Source organism: Protopterus annectens, chromosome 4.part0 (genome assembly GCF_019279795.1).
Source record: "Protopterus annectens isolate FY-2018-M chromosome 4.part0, PAN1.0, whole genome shotgun sequence".
NCBI classification, from domain to species: Eukaryota; Metazoa; Chordata; order Ceratodontiformes; family Protopteridae; genus Protopterus; species Protopterus annectens.
Genome location: NC_056733.1, coordinates 930,183,100 through 930,208,220, shown reverse-complemented (window position 1 = coordinate 930,208,220; position 25,121 = coordinate 930,183,100). Strand labels below are relative to the sequence as shown.

The 25,121-nt window shown below is 40.9% G+C and overlaps 1 protein-coding gene across 1 annotated transcript in view; it reads right to left on the bottom strand.

The window, feature by feature from the left end:
* The window catches only part of KNTC1 (kinetochore associated 1), a 3,090,908-nt gene that overhangs the window by 2,848,142 nt on the left and 217,645 nt on the right, over nucleotides 1-25,121 (bottom strand). The window contains exon 3 of the mRNA XM_044068909.1: nucleotides 13,435-13,555. Within this exon, the coding sequence (XP_043924844.1) occupies nucleotides 13,435-13,555 (121 nt within the window). The remainder of the gene's footprint in view (nucleotides 1-13,434; nucleotides 13,556-25,121) is intronic.

Here is a 25,121-nt window from a genome sequence, read left to right as displayed (position 1 = left end):
AATGCTAGAGGTTTCCTGCTCCTACAACTACCTCAGTGACTCCCTTTACTCCCAGAAAATATCAGAATTATGGAACACTGTTCCACAGTCCATCACACAAAATCCTCACCACCACAATTTCAAACAACTCTTAAAGAACTACCTACCCAAACACTTGGCTCTGCTCCTGTCATTCACCAGGCTAATTCCTTCCTGCCTTCCTGTACCTTACCATATTCCACTACTTTAACTCCTTCTACACTCCCTCCATTCTCTCATTCAAACACTGCTGACCCAAAACAGCTTTTACACTGTTTTAATTGATAGACAGATTCTTTGATTCCAGCCACATTGTACATACAGACAGAAAAGTAATTAACTCACTGTCCAAAGTCACTGTTGATATACATGCATACTGCCTCAATTTATTTCCTGAATCGGTACCACTATCCCTTGCTAATCTCTTTCTGTGGACAGGTATTGGAAAGCACAGCCTCTTTGGAACACCTTGACCCTCCTACCACAATAAGAATTGTATGTGACCTTTGTGATGTATACATTTTTTCTGTACGAGTTTCTTTAGTATATAACTGTAGGCGTTTTATTTTTGGAGCACGCTGCTATAAGGGAACTCACCCATACTTTCTCTCTCCCACTTCCCCTGCCATTTCTTTCTCTTCCCTTTCATATTGCCCTAACGTGTTGACCTACACATTTTTGTCAGTGGCTTTTGCCCCTCTCTTTTTCTGCCATCACTCCCTGGTTTGTATCCTTTGCTTCTGCCCCTCAATATAACACCTCACCTCCTAACTATTATTTTTTCTCCTATTACACTCTTTTATATTTGTCTAGAAGTGCACTCAGCAGACTTTCTAAATGTTTTACCAGGTATAAAAACAATGTAGTTACTTGTTTGTACCCACCAAACAATTTCTCTTAGGTTTGCTTTGTTGGAGATGGCTTTTCTTCTCTCCCCTCATCTCTGCAGGCCAGCTCAGCACACTCCGTTCGCCCTTCGCTTCGGGCTCACTTTACTTCTCTACCCTACCCCCATTCCCACCCACCCTTAAGCTCATTATATTTATCTGTATTGTCAACTCCACCCTTTCTCTTCCATTATCCAATTATCTCCCTCCACCTCTGCAAACAGATTCATCCAATTTTCCTACACCCAATTAACTCCTCAATCACTATGGCCCCTCCCCCTCTCACACGTCATCACCTAATTAATATTATTTCCTGCATGGTCCATATTCTAATTCTATTCTTACTAACACAAAATACATCCATACATAACACCTTAAACCTCCCACCAACCACTTTTGGCACACAAACCCTTCCTATAAAACTAAACACAGTTAGTTACTCTAATATATTTCCCTCTCTAATATCAACCAACACCATCACCACATATAGATTTAAACTACTACTGCCTACCCCTAAGTTTAAATTCTGTCTAGTATTACACTACATACCGACCACCCTTAGACAACCGACCAACATCAAACTGTACCTACTCCACATATTAACACAATATGTAGAGATATCCATCCAAACCCTGGGCCAACTCATAGTCATACACCCACCAATATCCAAGCATACCAGTCACATCACCACATCCATACATCCAACACTACTGTACAGAATCAAATATCCAACCATACACTTCTCTTAACAACAATAAACAATCATAGTATCTGCAATAAGATAACTGAATTCCACACCTGGCTATCTACACACACCCCGGATATTATTGCAGTAACAGAAACATGGCTAAACCCACACACAGCTGACACTGAAATTCTCCCTCCTGGTTATATAATCCGTTCAGACAGACTACATAAAAAAGGTGGTGGTGTAGCACTAATCTATCAAAACTCAGTACAAATTACTACCTATACAAAACCCCTCCCCATTTTCGAAAACCTAGAACTCCTACTCGCATCTCTTCACATAAATAGAAACAAGCAAATATGCATAGTTGCAATCTATATTCCCCCAAGCCACAATATTCACACTCTCGAAGACTTTCTATCCTGGATTAATCAGAATATATTGCATGAAACTGTTATTCTAGGAGACACCAACATTAATTGGCTAAACTTAGATAGCCCATCCCCTGCATACAGCATAAACCTTCACAGTTTTACTCAACTCATCTACCCCTACCCATGGTCTATCAACAGACTTTGAATCCACCTTAGACTGGACACTAGCAACACATCCCCAAAACTACCTTAGACTAGACACTAGCAACACATCCCCAAAACTACACAAACTCAGACACCCTATCAAACACACTAAGTGACCATCTCCCAGCATATACTTATAGGACCCAACTTCAATCAGGTAAAACACATTTATATAGAACCTTCAGTAACCTTGCCCACTTTGATAGAGATCAGTTTATAAATATCCTAAACTCCCACAACTGGAACACCCTAAAAACACTCCCTTTAGATGATGCAATTGATTATTTCAACAAGCTCTTGCTAGATACCCTCAATAGCCTAGCTCCTATGCATACCAAATGAACAAAAACCAATCATGCCCCCCGGTTAACAAAACTAACAAAATTAACCATCTCTCTGAGAAACAAAGCTTGGAAAACATGGCTAAGGGAGAGAACAAAACAAAATAAACTTCACTACAAGCAACTGCGTAATAAATCAAAAAAGCTCGTGATACAGGACAAAAAATATTATTTCTCCACCAAACTGTCTTCCTCATACAACAACCCCAAAAAAATTTGGAAATCTGTCTCCACTTTACTTAACCCAGGTACTATTCAAAACCCATCCCCAGCACCAGAAAAAACACCACAAGAAATTTCCCAAGAATTAATACCCATTTCATCTCTACCATTCAAAATCTATTCAAAAGTAGCCCATCAAGCCCTAATACCAACCTGCCTCTACCTAATAAACGCCCCTCCCTTTCAGATCACACCAATATTCCACCAGCAAGCTCCTTCTCTATCCAACCTGTACACACCTCCCAGGTCTTGAAACTCTTACAACTCAAACCTTGCTCAGTATCTGCAGATAATCTTCCCCCTGATTACCTGCAGCTAGCAGCTACAACAATAACATACCCAATTACCATTCTCATAAATCACTCACTCTCTGAATCATACGTTCCTCCCCATGGAAAAATCTATAATTTTATCATTTCCCCTTTACATAAAGGAGGAAACTCTCATGATCTTTATAACTACCGCCCCATCTCTATACTCTCCCCACTATCAAAAATCTTGGAAAATTGTGTCCACTCACAACCAGCTAAACACCTAACTAGTAATGCTCTTCTATCCCCCACCCAACATGGATTTTGTCCAGGGCATAGCACTATCACTGCCTTGCTCTCCTTCACTGACACTGTCAACAAAGCCCTAGATGCCGGTCATCATACCTCAGTTATCCTACTAGACCTATCTAAGGCCTTCGACACAGTGTCACATACTAAGCTAGTAAGTCAACTATCAAAACTAGGCTGCTCCCCAAAATCCCTTGAATGTACCACAAGGATCAATTTTAGGTCCTCTAATGTTCAATATTTTCATCAATGACTTGCACAAAGCCCCCATATATCCAGTATCTCGTCCAATATGCTGACGACTCAACTCTGATAGCCTCCTCTAAGCCCTTCTCTGATCTTCTCACAGTCACACAACATGCTTTTACCTCCATCGAATCATGGCTCATCAACACACAACTTATGCTAAACCCCAGAAAAACTATATTTTTACTTTTCTCAGCAAAACCACCTGACCCTGGCTTCAAAATCTTTGCAAAAGACGGCACACAAATAGAACTAGTGAAAACAGCTAAATTACTAGGATTAACAATAGACAACAAACTCACTTTCGAACCGCACATCTTAAATGCAGTAAAGAAAACCCACTTCAAATTAGCCAAACTATATAGACACAAACTTTATATGGATAAATCCACCAAATCAAAATTAGCCAATACCCTACTCACCCCTCCCTTCTATATGGCTGTGCTATTTTTTTACCGATCAACACACAACCCTTAGTAACAAACTACATTCTTGTTACAATAAAATAGCCAAATTCGCCTCTGAAAAACCACACCACACTCATCACTGCCAAGCAATTACCAAACTAAAATGGCTCGAACTTTCCTACCATCTACACTACACCCAACGAACTTTAGCCCACAAGCTAATCAGTAAACCTAATCAATGCCCAGCTCTTGGCTCACTCCTACAAACGCACACCCCCAGAAGAACACTAAGATCTTCCTGTAAGCACATGCTTTCTATTACAAAACCCAACAAAAGAGCCAGACAATGTCTGTTCTCCCATTCAGTCGCCAAACTATGGAATATGCTACCATCCGAATCAACACAAACTGATCATCCGAAAAAATTCAAAGAAGCCCTAAAATCTCATTATCTAAATAATCCTTCCTGCTCATGCATTAGAAGCAAACCTCCTTAAACAACACACACAGCACAGACTCCCTGATATACGAGTCTGATGATATAGCTGACAGGTTCAGTGCAAACTTCTCCCCCCCCCCCCATCAAAAGGGCAAATATCTATCACAATAGAGTGCTGCCCCCCTGACATCTCAGATGCTCAGGTGAGAACCGCCCTCTCCAAAACAAAAAACACAGCATCAATGGGACCAGATGGTGTCCCAGGCTGCGTCCTACATGAACTCCAAGAAGAGCTAAACCCAAACATAATACTACTGTTCAATCTTAGCCTTACTACAGGATATGTACCCAAAGAGTGGCGTACAGCAACAGTGGTCCCTCTCCACAAAGGTGGTGCCTCAACAGATCCTGGAAACTATCGCCCCATAAGCCTGACTAGCTTGGTCTGCAAAGCTATGGAAAGGATCATCATGGACCTCATAAATAAAGATATTGGGGACCTACAGACACGGGATCCTACCCAGTTTGGCTTTGTTAAGGGCAGATCCTGCCTCTTAAACCTGGTCGATTTCTTTGAAACAGTCACCAAGGCCATTGACGAGGGGAAGGTGGTCCACACAGCCTACCTGGATCTCGCAAAAGCCTTCGATACAATACCCCACTCGGGCATTATAGAATAGCTCACCAGCTTAAATATAAACCCCTATGTCACTAGATGGGTTGCAAACTGGCTCAAGGACAGAACCCACATGGTTAGAATTGCTGGAGCCATGTCAGACTCCAAACCAGTTACAAGTGACATCCCACAAGGCTCAGTCCTGGGACCTCTCTTGTTCGGTATATATTTCTCGGCGGTACAGGCCAACACGGAAGGAATGTGGCTGACCAAGTTCGCAGATGACTGCAAACTGGGCGCCATAATCAACTATCCAGCCGACACAAGCATCCTCCAAAAGGGCCTCATAGAAACAGACAACTGGTGCCAGAGCCATGGCCTCAAGCTAAACGCCAAAAAGTGTATAGTCATCCCCTTTGGCAAAAACATAGTGCCCACAAATTACCACATAGGTGGTAATCCATTAAGTACAGAAGAAGTCATTAGGGACCTGGGGACCCAAGTTGATAACAATCTTTCATTTGACAACCACGTGGCCAAAGTGGTTAGAAAAACATTTAATATAGCCCACCTAATCATGAAGGGATTCACATCTAGATCAGGGGAGGTCATCGTTCTTTACTCATCCCTCATCAGGCCCATAAGTGAGTACAATGCCCCTTTTGGGATGTACCTTACCAGACACCTGCAGCAACTGGAAAGACCCCAAAAGTACCTCACCAAGAGGATCAAAGGGCTCAAACAGATGCCATATGCTGCCCGGGTTAAAGAAACTCCAGCTCTACTCAGTGGCATACCGCCTGCTCAGAGGCGATCTGTGCCTGACGATAAAGCCATGTCCAACCCGGAATTAATGGACATGCTGCACCTCAGAAAATCCAAATCCCATCGAGCTACGCCGAGACTTGAACCTCAGCACTGAAATAAATAGGACATGCTGGAGGGACAGATTCATAACCCAGAGGCTCCCTTCACTCTGGAATAAAATCCCAGTCCAGGTTAGGCAGAGTCCCACACTGACTCTCTTCAAGAGGAATCTTGATGAGTGGATGGGAGATCGTAGGTTTACCCCGGCTATCACTTCTGTGTCACTGTTAGACAGAGGCACAGTACACTAACCTCAAAAAAAGGCATAATGGGTGGCGAAAGCCAAACACACTCTGGCTAGGCTTATAAATGCCCTAGGGCAGATAGCCTAGTATGAAACTATGAACCTATATGTTAAGTACACTAGCCAATCACAAAAATAGTGCAAACTACACTATCTGCAAATGAATTTACTGTATCAAAATCCAGGTGTTTCCACTGTTGTAATATCTTAACCTATGTAATGTTTTCCTAATGCATATTCAATGTAAGCCTATACATTTGTAAATTGTAAAATGCATTATTACTATTATATTTGTAATACTTTTAAATCTTATGTTAAACTTAATCTCTTTTTATAGGTTCATAGGTTCATACTAGGCTATCTGTCCGAGGGCATTTACAAGCCTAGCCCATCGTTTTGTGGCTTACGCCACCCCTTTAGTATGGGGAACTATACCCATTATTTTGCTGTGCCTCTGTCGAGCAGTGACACTGAGGTAATCCCTGGGGTATATCTGCGATCTCCCATCCATTGGTCAAAATTTCTCTTGAACAAGGCCAGCGAGGTGCTCTGCCTCACATGTACCGGGATTTTGTTCCACAGCATAGGGAGTCTTTGGGTGATGAATCTATCCCTCCAGCATGCCCTATTAATAGCAGTGTCGAGGTTTAAGTCTCCTGGCTCTGATGGATCTAGATTTTTGAGGTGAAGCATATTCATCAAATCTGGGTTTGACATGGCCTTGTATGTTAGGCAAAGGTCACCTCTGAGCAAGCGTGTTTAATAGAGCTGGAGTTCTTTCAGTCGGGCAGCATAGGACAGATTTTTGAGACCCTTTATCCTTTTGGTGAGGAACTTTGTGGCCTCCAGCTGCTGCAAGTGTCGGGTCAGATACATCCCTAATGGGGCATTGTACTCAATCATTGGTCTGATGAGTGATGAGTAAAGGGAGACTATGACCTCCCTTGATCTAGATGAGAATCCCTTCATGATAAGGTGGGCAATGTAGAAGGTCTTCCTAACTACTTTAATGACAGACTACTATCAACCTGGGTCCCCAGGTCCCTGATAACTTCTTCTGTGCTCAGTGGATTTCCACCTATTTGGTAACCTTGTTTTTCCCAAAGGAGGTATGACTACCATTTTTGGCATTTAACTTCAGGCCGTGGCTCTGGCACCAGTTATCCGCTTCTGTGAGACCCTTCTGAAGGATATCTGTGTCAGATGTGTTTTCTACTATGTTGCAGTCATCTGCAAACTTTGTCAGCCATAACCCTCCAAAGTAGATGCCAAACAAGAGGGCAGGACTGAGCCCTGTGGGACACCCACTTGTATAGAGTCTGACATGGCCAGCAACTCTGACCCTGTGGTTCTGTCACTCAGCCAGTTTGCAACCCATCTTGTGATGTATGGGTTAACATTTAAGCTGATGAGGTTTCAAGAAGTCAACCAAGTTTAAAAGGCATGATCTGCCTTTGACAAAGCCGATCCAAAGTCTGCAAATTCCTATGTCTTTATTTATGAGGTCCATTATGATCCTCCATGGCTTTTTGATAAGGCTTTGTCCGCTTAATGGCCGGTAATTTAGGACAGGTGAGGGCACCGTGCCCTGAAGTGGGACCACAGTTGCGGTGCGCCACCCCCTGGGTATCCAGAGGTAAGACTTTGATTAAACAGCTGTCCTAGCTGTGGGTTTAATTCCTCATTGAGTTCGTGGAGCACACAGCCGGGGACACCATCAGGTCCCATGGATGCTGTGGAGATGTTTGGGGGCAATCGCTTGGTATAGATATCTCTCCTTTATATGTTGGCAATGTCTGTAGGATCAGTAATCTTCACATCATTTTGAACTAGTTCTGAGCATATCTGGGAGTTTCCTCCTAGGTTTCTAACATAGCTAAAGAAGGCCTTATGATTGTCTTTTGAGTCTTTAGCTATTTTTCTCTCAAATTTGCTTTGGATGATTTTATGAGAGCTCTTAGTTTTTACTTATAGTGATCAAGGGTGTCTTACCTTTTAAGGATTTTGCTCTATCTTGTAGTAGCTTCCTCCTTTTATTGTAGAGTTTGTTTATGGCTGGGGTCCACCAGACTGGACGCTTGCCTTTGGTACTAAGAGTCTTTGTTTTGTTTGGGATTGCCTTATCCATGCAGTCCTGCAGGTGCTGGTAGAAGGTGTTTGTAAGTGATTCAGCGGCTTGAGTACTGTTTTCTCAGGGGCCTTAAAGGAGACCACACTAGTCTTTAGAAGTGTGAAGTCGGCTTTGAGAAGTTCTTTACTGTGGTCTTTTTATTTCAGGTGGGGGTGGGATGAGGACCTCCAGCGATTAGTTTGTGATCTGATCTCACCAGTGAGGGGTATACTTCGGTGTTGAACATTGTGCTCCCATGTTCGTGATGATGAGATCAAGTATATTATCTCCTCTTGTGGGGATGGTGACTAGTTGTTCCATGGCATTAGAGTTTATGAATTCCAGGAACTTTTGGGCTAGGGTGTTTGGGCTTGAGTAGTGTTCCCAGTCTATATTAGGGTAATTGAAGTCACCTAGTATGATGGTGTTTGGTGATACATTTATCCCCTCTAGTGTTTTCAGGAAGGCCATGTGAGGTTCCTGAGTTTGTGAGGGTGGCCTGTAACATGCTACAATTTGCAAAGCAGTCTTGCCTATGGTTAATTGCACCTGGATGGTCTCCCCAGTCTTGAGGTGTGGGTGTCCTTGATGAATATGGATACTCCTCCTTTCTTGGTATTGTCCGGATTTTGCATTATATGAGGTAAAACCTGATAGCGCTGGGGTGCTCTCAGGAGCCTTGAACCAGGTTTCTGTCACAGCACAAACATCGATGTTCTCCATACTGAGAAGGGCCTCATTTTGAGATTGAGACTTCTGGCATTGAGCAGCATTACCCTAGTTTTTTTTGTGTTCTAGGGTGGTAGGTTTAGAATTTGAGCCTTGCCTAAAAAGGCACTATGGGGTGGCAAGAGCCTTTGCCAATATCCAGAATTAGGTGACAGATGCAAGCCGTGGCTTGTCCAGCATGTCATCCCAGGCAGACAGATACTGGATCCCCTTTGAATGACACCAGTGTTTAAGCCAATTGTTGAAGCTGATCATCTTATCTCTGTATTGTGGCATCACTCTTGGTGAAGGTAGGATACTGCTCAAGGTCAGGGTCATACCTGCCTGGGCTACATAGTCAGAGAGCTCCTCAATGTCTCTTTTCATGTAGTCCAAGGAGGTGGACAATGACTGAGTCATATTTGTACTTGCTGTTGAGAGACCTGAGTGCTTATGCTATGTGGGGATTCTCTAGACCGACAGCAGCTACTGTTCTCTTACTCTCTCTGATGATGAGCGAGCGGGTGTCTGACTATGGAGTCACCAATGACTAGTGTGTCTGGCATTGTGTTTGGCCTCAAGGGCTGTGACTGTTTGACACTCTGACTGTGAGGTCTATGTGTTGCAGGTGTTGTGTTCTGAGGTGGTGGTTGTTTTCTGCTGTTTTGATGCAGATTTTGATCATGTGTGTTTATGTGTATGATTTGAGGTTGTAATGGTGCTATGTGAGACTGGGTCTATGGTGTGTGTGGTAACCTTCTCCTCCTGACTGGTCTTGCCAGTCCTGTGTTGAGAGAGCTCAGCTTCCAGTTTGGCATAGTTGCATCTCGCATGTATTTGTGTTTTGTGGGAGGAGGAGAGGGTTGTCTGTACATGAGGCAATTGTAACATTGCCTCAGTATTCCCAGGTTCACCAGCTGAGCAGGAGAGGACACTAGCAACTGATCCTCGACATGCTAGAAGGAGACAAAAACTTTAAAAAGATTCAGGGGACGTGGGTGACCGAGAAATGGGGGTTACTTTTTGGGGTACTATCTATGACAAGAGTGCCGTATCAAGGTAATAAGTACTGTAGGAGCAAGTGCTAGGTTTAACAGATAGAGAATAGTCTACTTGGAGTCAAGTGGAGATGATCTTTTAGTTATAGGATACGCTGATTAGATCAGTAGTATAGTTCGAGGAAGGTAGTTTTAAGGGAAAATTTGAAGAGTGGACTTTAGGTAGAATAGCCCTCGATTTAAACCTGCCACAGTGGCAGCTCAGCTTTTTATACCAGAGGGCCGGAAAAGCTAGAAACTGGCCCAAAACGACCAATAAACTACTAGTTACTGGCTGAAACCTCACAAAACTGGACAAAAGGCAGCTCAATGCTTCCCACTCCCACTGGTAAGCAAGGTAACTTCCTAACCCCCAAATAAGGCAAGGAAACAGTACACAGGAACTACAACCAAAGCCCAGGAATCAGCAACTCTGAAACTGGACTAAACTAGTAAAGCAGGAAAAACAAGAGATATTTTTTTCTTTTTTTCACAAAACAGGCAGAAACAGGTACAGCAAACACTTATAAATGCTATGAATCAGCTACTACAGCTTACACAGAAGAATTTGCTACAAATACAGTCAAATAGTAACAAACAAGGATTCCAAGTGCAATATTAAGTTAAATGCAGTAAAAACAGCTTCAATGTAACAGAAAGGCAGGCGAAATACAGTCGCTAGGTATTCAGATGTGGAAAGCAACAAAAAATATACTTAGTATCAAGAAAAGTCGCTTATTCAGCTCTCTGCAGCCTGGATTACTCTGCTGGCCCACGTGGAGTCTGTGCTGAGTAGGTACAAGCTGAAAACGCTGGCGTTTTATACCAGGGGGCTGGAAAAAGCTAGAAACTGGCCCAAAACTTCCAATAAACTACTAGTTACTGGCTGAAACCTCACAAAACTGGACAAAAGGCAGCTCAATGCTTCCCACTCCCACTGGTAAGCAAGGTAACTTCCTCTCCCCCAAATAAGGCAAGGAAACAGTACACAGGAACTATAACCAAAGCCCAGGAATCAGCAACTCTGAAACTGGACTAAACTAGTAAAGCAGGAAAAACAAGAGATATTTTTTTTTTCACAAAACAGGCAGAAACAGGTACAGCAAACACTTATAAATGCTATGAATCAGCTACTACAGCTTACACAGAAGAATTTGCTACAAATACAGTCAAATAGTAACACCATCTCTTATTGTAATACTCAGAGGAGCTTTTCTCCCCGGGCTTCCACTGAAAATGGGTCTTTGACCCAGTGGACCTTCCAGGTCAACAAATGCTAATAAATAAATTTAATGCATACTGGCGTTGTAATTGGTAATCTGTATACATGCTTACTGTCTCAATTTCTTTATGCACGCTGTTGTTGCAATTAATATTCTGTATAAGTTTGAAATGCTCATACTTGGGTCTCTGCATACTTATGTAAACCATTGTTTGTATGCAAACTACTGTAATAATAAGTATTATGATTGTAAAGATTTGTTAATACATGTGGAGCTTTTCTTCCTGGGCCTCTGCTGAAAACGGGCTTCTGGCCCAGTCAGACATAACCCAGTTAATAAATGTAATAAATAAATAAAATCCCAGAGACTACCACTTCTCTGGAACAGGCTCCCCATTCCTAGTGGAGCAGAGGCCCCCAGGCCCAATTCAAATGTAACTGGGATAATTGGATGGAGAACAGGAAATTCATTCCTGGTTTGGACCTATATCTCCAATGGCCACAGGCAGCTGGGTTAATGGTTCATCTCCCAGGACCATTATTGTAAATGTATGACCTCCCAAGCCCCTGCTTACACTTATCAATGGTAGAAGATTTGTGATGCATGGCTAGGCTTAAAAAAAGCCCTTGTGGTCATAAGCCTAGTAAATACCTATGAACCCATCTCAGCTAGAATATGAGCTAATCATAATACCTGCACCATCCAAGAAGCATACTTCTACCTTACAAACCATGTCCAATAAAATCCGCCTCATCTCCAACTTCCTCCACAAGAACACCATATGCTGACTCTCTCTAAAGACAAGTATTTAAATCTTTTTCCTCTCAAAACTCTCTCTCTCGTAATATTTGTACACTTCTTGATTATATTAGATTATCTGTGTTTTTCCGAGTTACCACTGTATTACCCTTATCTGATGTGACGGTACTCAGCTGGGCTGTTTCTGCAAGTGGTTTGACATCAGTGCATTTCCCTGGTAAACAAATTACGAAGAGCACGCTCTTCCTGTCTGGCAGGGTACATCATAATCTGAAGAACTTTCCAATGAAACACTGTTTGCATGCATCTTTATGTATGCAAATACCTTTTTGCTGGGGGGGGGGGGGAGAAATATATATATATATATATATATATATATATATATATATATATATATACATACATACATACACACACACACACACACACACACACACATATATATATATATATATATATATATATTTTTTTTAATTCCTAACAGACTTGGAAGTTAAATATTAGTCTGCCTCCCAGTACCCTACAGGACGATGCAGTGGTGCAACGGTTGCATTGTCGTCTCACAGCAAGAGGTTCTCCGATTCGATTCTCGGTTGGGGTGCCTTCTGTGTAGAGTCTGCATGTCCTCCCTGCATTCGTGTGGATTTCCTCTGGGTGCTCCGGTTTCCTCCCACGTTACAAAGACATGCACCTGGATCACTTCTCCCCCGGCCTCCACTGAAAAGTGGCTTTGTTCCAAGTTTGACTTTCCAGTAAACAAATAATAAATAAACAAAATAAAATAAATCATCCCAACAGGATATACTTAAATCAGTACTCTAATCCTGCAAACTCAATACAGGAGGACATCGGAAAGCAGATTAAACTTACTCATTAGGGGAGGAGACGTAAAAGTAAATCTTTTAAATACTTTTAAAAAATGCCCATCATTTCCTGAATCCACTGAAGTGATCTTCACAAAATACCCTTCCCCAATTACTTAATCTGACATTAGGGCAACAGGAGGTGCAAAACATTAAGTCTGTACGTTAAAAAAAAGCTAGGCCATAAATACTAAGTTCTTTAGCAATATGTTGACCATCTATAAAAAAAAAAAAAAACATGAAAAACAAATCATGGAAGAAACTTTGATCATCCTATGTTACACTGAGGCTTCCCAGTAAAATGGAATGACAATAGGTCCAATTTAGCCTGTCAAAATGAGATGACAAACAGAAACTAGAAACAGTGTTTCAATGTCATATTGCATATTGTCTGAGTATTAATGCACTAAATGAAAAATACTTCAACTTAACTGCATGGTTTATACTAGAACAAGCACAGTAAGCCTTCATTCTTCACTCCACTTATTACTGACGGATGACCACTACATCCATACCTATGTAGGACATGTAATTCATCACAAATTACATTCAGAAAAGGGCCCCTTTTCAAGCTATACATGTGTACTTATAAACAAATATAACTTAACAGATGGTACTCACAAAAGTGGAGGTGCAGCTTCACAGACTGGCAAATCTGATCAAGAAGTAACACCGAATTATCGGCGACAATGACACAGCCATCACTGTCATTCCTTGCAAATAATCTGGGATTGGTATGTACCTACAATGAAAAAATGCTTCATTGAAACACAAGCATTAAATAACTCGAATAAAATGCACTATGCAAGGATATCAATTGTTTTTGTAACAAACAGTTCTGCCACTTCATGTGGCTTAACTCATTTATGAAACAATTTTCACTGCAGTGTCAGATTTTACTGAAATGTCTACTACATAAGAAAAATGATATACTTTTTCAAACAGCACCACATACTTGTTACTTAGCAACTGCAGTGATCTTTGTTTTCATCACACACTTGATCAACTGACACAATAGTCCCCTAACTTCACCCAAAGGTATCCTACAACAAGCAGATGGACAAGTGACAATGTACAGAAGGGGTAGACTAGAACTGAATAAAAGTGATTGTAGTTGATAAGGTCTCAAACCACCCAAAGTAACCAAACTATGGTGGAAACCATCAGTTTTATAGAAGCAATAGGGAACTCTACAGGCCTCATACTGACACACTAAAATAACGGAAGGCAATTCCTTGAACACGTGCTACAGAATTTTACAAGACACTGCACTGAGCTGCTTACCAGCAAAGCATGGTCTGTAACGTTACAAGGTACATGGACAGAGACTTCCCAAAACTTAACGATGAGACTCCTGAATGGATAATGAAACCATCCCTCCCACTAGCTCCAACAGGAAACGGCAGCATGTTTCGAGCAAAACTCCAAAATCATGGCGGCTTCTCTTGCAAGTTATTCAGCTTCCAGACAGACAGAAAACTCCAGGGAGTCCTGACATAAGGATGTGCACATATTTTTAAATATATTACCTGTACGTCTCATTAATTGCAATCGATCTGCTTAAGTATGCAAGAAACCCTGTCAGAAAAACATAAAATGATGAAGATATCTCCCTCTGTTTAAATGTGTGTGCATGCTGCCCTTTGGTAGAGGTGTTAAGGCAGCCCCCGCCCCCCAAGTCAAGTCATCATAAGAGGGAGGTTACCAACTTCACATGCTAGCTACTTCTTGTAAGGCATACGGGCTGCTAGAAAAGAGGTGTGATAGTTCGTTAATAGAGGTACTTCTAAATGCTGTGAAAATACCCAAACATTTTTTACTTATCACTGGAGGCATAGTTATAAATACATGAAGGCAAGTCATACAGTGTTGAGAAAAATTACAAACAAGCAACACTGAAAATTGCAAAATCTACTCATGTTTGTACTCCTGTTTATAAGCAATCCTACGAAACAAAAAAATACAAGTTTGTTTTGTGTTTTTGTACTGTGTGTAAATAAGGCACCATCGTCTGCACTAGAGTACTTATAAAGCTACTTTGTTCAGAACAACTAACATAGGCACAGTACACACAATTATTTATGACAACTAAGTGATCTCAACCAATTTTTTCCTGTGAAATAGCAGATCTCGAGTTTAAGTGTGAATGGAACCTGGGCTCATTTTTTCTACATTACTTTCCAGCTGTTTACAGATATTGATATACAGCTGACATCTAATGCAGCAATACTAGAGGCAGGTTTATTATTAAAACGAGCATCAGCTACTGATGTACATTTAAATAAGATGGCACAAAAATGAGAGAAATACATGCCATTTAGAAGTTAAATCAGCATATTCAGTTTCATAGTTATATACATAGTGCTTTTTTTTTTTGCTATGCGCAACACACACACCTCTCTAGTTTGATTGCCTGGCACAAAACTATCTTGCAAGAACAGAAGCTGTGGTTCCTAAGGGTATTCTTCTCTAACCGTTAGCAACCCTGAGTTATTACCCCATTCCAAACATCCAGTGCATTGCCATAATAAATTATTTTGTTTTTGGCAGCAGAATAAAGCTAGTTTTGTTTTTTTGTGGAGGGGGGTAAGCTTAACATCTACCCATATTACAGCTAACTTTTCTTGCCTGTTGATCAGCTAGAACAAAAGTGAACAAACCGACCTAAATTCCAGAACATTTTTCAGCATGGTATTCTGTTATCTTGATGGTTAGTTGCGACTCGTTAAAAGACTGGATTCAGTATTTTTTCTTAAGTTATTTTTGCATTTTCCAGCCTGCTGGCACTGGTCCTCACAGTTACCACCTGTCCCACTTTGAGAGGGACAGTCCCTCTTTGGGCAGTTGTGCCCTGCGGAAAAAAAAATGTAAAATGACAAATTGCCATGGGTCTGTTTTGGCTTGCAAAATCTCACATTTCTAAAAAATTGTCCCACTCCGGGCATTTGAAAAGGTGACAACCCTATCAGCACTACAATTAAGTCCATAAAAATATGCAATAAAAAGAGGTGTGTTCAAGTTACAAGCCAGTATACAATACTTAAAATCAAACAAGATTAACCCTGGAAATTTTAATTTAATAGCAACTTCAGTAATCACAATCAATTTTCACATGTCTCCATAAACAGATAAAAAATACAAATGCATTTTCTCACTGTACAATTCTGACTACAATAAAGGACATTATCTGCCTTCATTTGTTAACGCAAGAGAATCATTCATTCATTGCTTTACTTATTTACTGACCTGGTAAGACGGGAATAAATCAAATATGATTAAGGTCCTTGCCTACACATGCTAAATCTCTTACTTTAGAATGAGGTCACATGTCAAGTATTTGACAAGTTCATTTTATGCTTTCTGATTAACTTCCGTAATTCCATAAACCTGAAAGAATGCTAGAAATTTGGTCCACAGGCAACCACTTTACCAAGACCATTCAGCTGGTAACAGTCAAACAGAACTTCTGACTTTTACACTCAGAACTACATAAAATAAAGAACACTTAAGGGATAATGTCGCATAACAAAAGGGTAGCAAAACTAAAAGAAGCTTTAACTAACGATTGAGATCAACTCTTTCTTTTATGATCTAACACTGTATTACCAAATCGAATAGATGCCCAAAACATGAAGCTTGACAACCTCCTACTATATAATAGTACAATTTCCGCTGCTATACAACTGAACTTTGTGAGTGCTACTCCTAAGATGTTACTTCCTTAGGTCATATGCATTTCTCATGTTCTTTTCCTCATTGCACGTTATGTTTCTCCTATGTGCTATTAATGTAACAATATGTAATTTTGTAAATTGTATGACATTTGCTTTTGTATTCCGTACGTTATTTGCTGTAAATGTGGAGCTTTTCTCCCCGGGCCTCCGCTGAAAATGGACATGTGTCCAGTCGGATCTTCCCGGTCAACAAATGTAAAATAAAAAAAAAATAAATAAATAAACTGCAAAAACCAGACAAATGAAGAAAAGGCTGGCTTGAGCAGGAAGCCTTTCAAAAACAGCAGTTTCACAAAATGGTACAGTTTGAATACAGGGTACTCCAAAAACTGGAGATTTTTTTTGCTGTATCTCAGAAATTGGAAGGAACAGACTGCATTAAAGTACAACTAAGAAACTGAACTAGTGTTTCACAACAGGATTTGTTAATGGACAGGGAGCTTAGTGTGTATATGGTCCAAATCAAGCCACAAGAAAGCATCCCAAGTTGCAATCATACCAGCAGAAAGAGGTGATCCTGCCAAAACTTGGCAGGAGTGGGAAGTATTAAAACTTGGGAACAGCAAAATGTTTGTAGAAAACGATTATTCACCGTGTACAATTCAAAAGAAAAACAAGTTTATCCCAGAAAGTTGAGAGACAGGTAGGAGTTTCAAGCGGTTATATCAAGACCGTCTTCAGAATATTTTCCTGGGGCATAAATGACATTTTTAATGCAGAAAAGTCTAGGGAGGAAATACATTTTATCAAGTAAAGAGTGAGCCAGCAAGCAAAAGGAGCTCAGCTTCTTGTTCTTTGAACACAACGGCTATAAAAAGACTTTACAGTGAAACGTTTTTTTATTGCTCCTAAGGAAAAGTCTTGAAAGACAGAAAAAAGCACAGGAGCTGATGAGAAGAATCAGGAGTACCTTGGAATTAAACCAGTGACTGATGCTGCAAGGTGATCATCAGGAATAAGACATGCAACACTAAAATTAGTGAACAAATGGGAGACTATAAATCATAGATCTCAACTGATACAGGAATGGGCATGTGAAAAGTGGCTTTGCAAAAACAGGCTGAGGAATACTGAAATGTTGTTGACTGTGTTAAACTGGGGGGGGGTGAACTGTAAAGCATATACCCCACTTTATGTCATAAATTTTTTTAGAAAGGCACTTAGGGTGGAATACAAGGTAGGAACTGCAAGCAAAACAGGATTTTGTTCTACCAATTATTCACTTTGCATGTTATATTGTAAAGAAATGTCTGATATAATGTGCAGCCAGGGTTATTTTAAACGTGAGGTGGCGGGTTTTACTGTCTGCTGCATATGTTAAAGTTATTAAAGCAAGAAAAGTGCTGCTTAGTTGTCAGATATAAAGGCTTTACACTGTAACAAGAAAGGAAAGGCAGGACAAAAGTAAGTCAAAATTAATACAATGCTGTGATCTTGGGTTGCTGGGGTATAAAAGTTGTACTGACCATATTAAATGTAAAATTAAGATACCAATTTCCCTTAGTTTTACAGGAGTGGATGTCTCCATTTAAGCTATATAAACTTTTTTAAGCAAACACGCTTGAAAAATAAGACACACTGAAGAAAAGCATAGAAAATGTTAAGAAGCTTGCATTTACAACGTTATTAGCCATTTATTAACCAATGCTCTCAATAGAAGACAATAAGCCAGCAGGTGCAAGCAGACAGCAGTGGTGAGTCTAAACAGTGTGTGCAGAGTGAAATGTACAAAATTATTCTTTTATGCATCTGCAGAATTACTAGTTGTTTATTTTTCTCTTCATTTCTACCTGCTTTGACTTGAACACATGCTGACTGCAGGTACAATCAATTAATGTCAAACGCTCTGAGCACTCTTTACTAAGAGAAATGCAAGAGGTGTGATGTAATTACCATTTAAAATCGGTACAATGGAAAGCAGTTCAGTGAAAAATAAAAAGTTTGAAACTGAGGGAAGCAGGCTGCCTCCCCAACAACCTTAATACTTAAATACATTTAATGTAACAGTGCACAATTTAGTTTATTTAAAAAGTAGCTAGTACACTAATTTACTGGGGCTACAAGTCAATGTTTACTAAAAACATAGCGGTTTTTCACATTTGAAAGAAGACAGATAACAAAAGAATATATAAAACAATCAGTGCAAGTGGGAACACAGGCTGGAACACATGCTTCAGCATTGATAACCTTTATTTTACATCATGTAATGCCTGTTTGTTAAGAGAATATGTTGATTTGGGGCAACTACTCCTATTTGTAGAAGTGATTTCCTTTGTTGAAAATTTATATAGTATTGTGCTTGATACATGTTAAAAAGGAAGTGTCTTCATTGAAGTAAAAAGTCTTTCAAATGGAGACAAAAAAACTGCATAAGAAATCGGCTTGCATGCACAAACCTTTGACAGGCTAAACTTTGAAAATACACATTCAAAAGACTTGTCATGTATAATAGGTGAGAGTAATAGCTTTTAATCATGAAAAACAGATTAATAAAAATGGTTGGTAGAGGGGCACCAATATTGGTAGAAGAGGAAAATAAAGACAATAATGGTAGATTTGTGGTAATAAGGGGCTACTGTCAAGGGAGGAGGATTATGCTAGCATGCATGTATATTCTACCAAAAACTGCTACTATGCCCAAACAGAGAAACCAGGCAAGGATGTCCTGTTTCTCCTTTGCTATTTGCTTTATATTTAGAGCCGCTAGTAAAAAAAATCAATGATATAATTACTATGGTAATCAAGAAAAGTTGGCTTTATTTGCAAATTATATTTTTTTCACCTAATAAAAGCAAAAAAAAGATATCTCAGTGTTGTGAAACATTTTGAGACTGTTTCAAATCTTTTCGAAATATAAAATCAATGAAGATAACACAAAGGCTATAGTTGTAAACTATTTACCCACATAGGAATTGGTTCAGCAATCCCCATATTTATGGGGTCACGATAAGATTACTTGGGAGTATGAAATAAAGAAGATTATGTTATACCAGCTAAGGATGAGTCAGGAGAGACTAAACAAAAGATAATACAAAAACTGAAAAACTAGAAATTCTTGTTAATGGATACGGATAGCAAGATACAAGCAGTGAAAATGTACTGTGCCCCTTTAGCTATATATACAGGTCAGCATATTTTTATCAACCAGAGAAGTTGTGGACAATAATAGAGAGTTTAAGGAATTTATGTGGGAGGGGAAAAAGGGTCAAGTGGGATAAGCTTATCATTCTAATAGAACAAGATAATTTAGGATCACCTGATTTGAAGGGATATTTTACAGCTGCACGGTTAAGGCTCACATACATAACACAAACAGAAAGCTATAATTCCAAGTGAAAAGGGATGGTGATAAAGTGTGTGTGTGTGTGTGTGTGTGTGTGGGGGCTTCAACAAATAAGGAGACAGTTGGATTTTTGAAGTAGGAGAACAGCAGCAGCCACACAAACTCCATCCATCCATCTGCAACCCCTTTTACCCATTTTTGCATACTGTGTTAGGGTGTCATTTCAACAGTGACTATCATCTACAGCAAGTAGCAGAAAGTATTCTACGAACTTGCCAACTCGAAAATGGAAATTTTGCCGATAGCAATGACTACAATTTGGGTTACTAAGAATAGGCAATAGGGGGCTGGAATTTTGTGGAGAAAACTGACAAAGGAACCAAGTTACTGGCAGCAAATAACTCAAGAGGGAAAGGTAACGGAATAGGCCAAGAAGACATTTGGACTGCAGGCTAGAAACTGCCTTCCCTATCACAGATTGATAGGCTATAGCAAAGAGAAAAAAACAGGGGAATTCCTAAGTGAAAGACCTGCTCTGGTAAAGTTTTTAGTTGAATCTAGAACAGAAGCTGCTGTTAGAAAAATAATAAATTAGTAGGGTATATAAAACATTGCACAATAACTATAGGAATCAATCAGTGGTGGTTAGAAAAGATTGTGAAGAGAGACTGGATGAGCAATTCAAAAGGATACAGTTGGAGGACATATATGGCTCCCAAATATGCAACGCAGTCTAAACAAATTAGGATTTTTGCTTGGAAATGTTTGCATATGTATTTTTATATCTCAGAGGATGCCAAAGATTTTTTCCTCAGGTAGATGCCAATGTTGGACGTGTAATGGAGAAGAAAGTGGCAAATGGAAACGTATGTTTTGGGATTGTAACGAGCTGACAAACAAATATCCCTAGAGTACACCAAGTACACTGTCAGAAGTAATGGCTGAGCAAATTAATTTAATTAAGGAAATGATTGTTTGAGCTGAGATATAGGATCTGAATTGCCTATACATAGTAAGGCCTTGTTAAGTTTAATTCTGGTGGCTGTCAAAATTTAATTACTAGAAAATGGAAATCAAAGTCTAAGTATTAAATATTGTAACAGAGATATAATATCTGGAAACTGGATATTTAGAAAAGTGTAGAAGCAAATTAAATACAAAAATGGAAATTGTGGGAACAATATGTGCAAAATGTTTTGGAGGAGGAGTGGGGCTTAATGGAAAGCAGGGATTTAGCAATTTGTATAATGTTGGACTGATGAGAATTATAGAAAAGGATATATGTGATGTAGGTTAACGGGGAGCACATTAATATGGTTTGTTTTCTTTTATATAAATGTATGTTTGCCTATAGTTTAAGTGATAATTCAATAAAAGGTTTTAACTCATTACATCTGAGTGACACCTCCAGGTGCATCTGCAGTTAAGTACAACTGATGCCTCGAGGCGTCAAATATTGATAGTTCATATTTGCATAAATTTTTCCAAAACCATACTATTTACACAGTTTTAAAACATTTCATTTTAGCACTTAGAAAATAGCAAGCTCAACTGCATTAATATGTGACCTCTGTCTAGTACAGGTAAATAGATATTAAAAAGAGGTTATGTATGCACCACAACATTCCAGCCGAGTTGCTACTCTTCATTTGTCTTCAACCTGTGGATACTCTGATCCGGACAGATCCAAATGTCATCCAATGGAACTCTGGACTAGAAGGCAGCTGAAGTAGCCATAGATCTAGTCGAATGCACCTTAATATGATCTGGTGGGGTTAAACCTCTAGCTGAATACGCCAGAGTAATACACTGAGAAATCCAACGAGCAATGGTGACCTTCGATACAGGTTTCCCTAAAAAGGGCTTAGACTAGGAAACAGAGTTGGTCAGATTTACATTGGGAATTAACCCCACATCTTAATACCCTGTTCAGTCTCAGCCTCTCCACAGGATATGTGCCCAGAGAATGGCGCACGCCAACGGTGGTCCTGCTACACAAGGGTGGGGGCACAACTGACCCTGGGAACTACCGACCAATAAGCCTGACCAGTCTGATCTGTAAGGCTATGGAACGAATCATTATGGAACCCATAAATGGAGAGATTGGGAACCTCCAGTCGCTGGACCTCACACAGTTCGGCTTCAAGGGCAGATCATGCCTCCTGAACCTGGTGGATTTCTTTGAGACAGTTACTCAAGGTAGAGATAAGGGAAAGGAGGTACACACGGCTTACCTTGACCTTGCCAAAGGATTTGACACCATTCCCCATTCGGCTATTATTGATAAGCTCACCAGCCTGGGCATAAACCCTTACGTCACAAGATGGATCGCAAACTGGCTCTCAGACAGATCCCATAAAGTAAGAGTAGCGGGATCTATGTCCGAATCCAGACCAGTAACGAGTGGTGTGCCTCAGGGCTCTGTCCTGGGGCCCTTCCTGTTTGGCATATAATTCTCAGAAGTACACGCAAGCACGGAAGGGCTGTGGCTGACTAAGTTTGCGGACGACTGCTAACTGGGTGCTACAATAGAGTCTCCGGCCGACATGGAGATCCTCCAGAAGGGCCTAAATGAGACTGATGCATGGTGTCAAAGCCATGGTCTCAAGCTAAATGCAAAAAAATGCATAGTAATCCCCCTTGGAAAAGACAGAGTACCCGCAAACTACAACGTAGGGGGTAATCCCCTGAAATCTGAAGAAGAAATAAGGGATCTAGGGACCCAAGTAGATAGCCAGCTTTCCTTTGATAACAATGTTGCCAAACTGGTTAGAAAATCCTTCTGTGTGACCCATCTGATCACGAAAGGGTTTGCATCAAGATCTAAGGATGTAATGGTGCCCCTCTACTCTTCCCTCATCAGACCCATTATTGAGTACAATGCACCAATTGGAATGTACCTGGCTAGACATCTCCAGCAGCTGGAGAGACCACAGAGGTACCTAACCAAGAGAATTACTGGCCTCAAACAGTTGCCCTATGCAGCACGATTGAAAAAGCTAAGACTGTTCTCTGTTGCATAACGCTTTCTCAGTAACGTACAGAGCCATGTCCAACCCAGAATTGTTGAACATGCTCCATCTTAGCAAAACCAAATCTACTCGAGCTACACGCTCTAGGGATACCTCATATCATGCGTTCCGGCCCCAAAACCCGGACCACACAAAGAAAGGAGGGGGGGTATCCATATTCATCAAGGATACCCACACCTTCAGGTTGGTGGCAACGTACGAAGCATCGGAGACCATCCAGGTGCAATTAACCGTAGGAAAGACTGCTCTGCAATTTGTAGCATGTTACAGGCCACCCTCTCAAACTCAGGAACCTCACACAGCTTTCCTGAAAACACTCGAGGGGATAAATGTATCTCCAAACACCATCATATTAGGTGATTTCAACTACCCGAATATAGACTGGGATCATTACTAAAGCCACAACACTCTAGCCCAAAGGTTCCTAGAGTTCATAAACTCAAATGCCATGGAACAACTAGTCACCATCCCCACAAGAGGAGAAAACATACTAGATCTCATCATCACGAACATGGGGACACAATGTTCAGCACCAGAGGTGTACCCCTCATTGGTGAGATCAGATCATAAACTAATCTCACTGGAAGTCCACATCCCGCCCCCACCCCAGATAAAATAAGACCACAGTGAAAAACCTCTCAAAAGCCAACTTCACACTTCTTAAGACTGGTGTGGTTTCCTTCAAGGACCCCGAGCCAGCGGAAACCATTACCCAAACAGCTGAATCACTTACAAATGCCTTCTATCAGCACCTCCAGGACTGCATGGATCAGGCAATCCCAAACAAAACAAAGACTCTTTGCACCAAAGGCAAGTGCCCAGTCTGGTGGACCCCAGCCATTAACAAGCTCTACAATAAAAGGAGAAAGCTACTACAAGATAGAGCAAAATCCTTAAAAGGGAAGACACCCTTGATCACTATAAGTAAAAAACTACGATCGCTCATAAAATCATCCAAGGCAAATTTTGAAAGAAAAATCGCTAAGGACTCAAAAGACAATCATAAGGCCTTTTTTAGCTATGTTAGAAACCTGGGAGGAAACTCCCAGATATGCTCAGAATTAGTTCAAAATTATGTAAAAATCATTGAACCAACAGACATTGCCAACATACTGGCTGACAGGTTCAGTGCTAATTTCTCCCCCCCCCCAAAAGGAGAGATATCTATCCCAGCGGATTGTAGCCTCCCACACATCTCAAATGCTCAGGTGAAAACTGCTCTCTCCAAGGCAAAAACACAGCATCTATGGGACCAGATGGTGTCCCCGGTTGTGTGCTCCACGAACTCAATGAGGAATTAAACCCGCTGTTAGGGCAGCTGTTTAATCTTAGCCTCACCTCAGGATACGCACTCCAAGGAGTGGCGACGGCAACTGTGGTCCCACTTCACAAAGGCGGTGCCTCCACTGACCCTGAAATTACCGCCCCATCAGCTTGACAAGCCTAGTCTGCAAAGCTATGGAGAGGATCATAATGGAACTCATAAATAAAGACATAGGGGACTTACAGACATTGGATCCAACCCAGTTTGGCTTTGTCAAGGGCAGAATCATGCCTTTTAAACTTGGTTGATTTTTTTGAAACAGTCACCAAGGCCATTGATGAGGGCAAGGCAGTCCACACAGCTTACCTTGACCTTGCAAAAGCTTTCGACACAATACCCCACTCGGGTATCATAGAAAAACTCACCAACTTAAATGTAAACCCATACGTCACAAGATGGGTTGCAAACTGGCCAAGTGACAGAACCCACAGGGTCAGAGTGGCTGGCGCCATGTCAGACTCCAAGCCGGTCACAAGTGGTGTCCCACAAGGTTCAGTCCTGGACCCCCTCTTGTTCGGCATCTACTTTTCAGAAGTACAGGCAAACACAGGAGGATTATGGCTGACAAAGTTTGCAGATGACTGCAAATTGGGCGCCATAGCTGAAAACACAACAGACACAGATATCCTCCAGAAGGGTCTCATAGAAACGGATAACTGGTGCCAAAGCCATGGCCTAAAGTTAAACCAAAGCCATGGCCTAAAGTTAAACGCCAAAAAATGCATAGTCATACCCTTCGGGAAAAACAAGGTTACCCCTAGCTACCATATAGGTGGCAATCCACTAAGCACAGAAGAGGTTATCAGGGATCTGGGGACCCAGGTTGACAGTAACCTTTCATTTGACACCCACGTTGCCAAGGTAGTTGGGAAAACCTTCTACATTGCCCACCTGATCATGAAGGGATTCACATCTATATCAAGGGAGGTCATTGT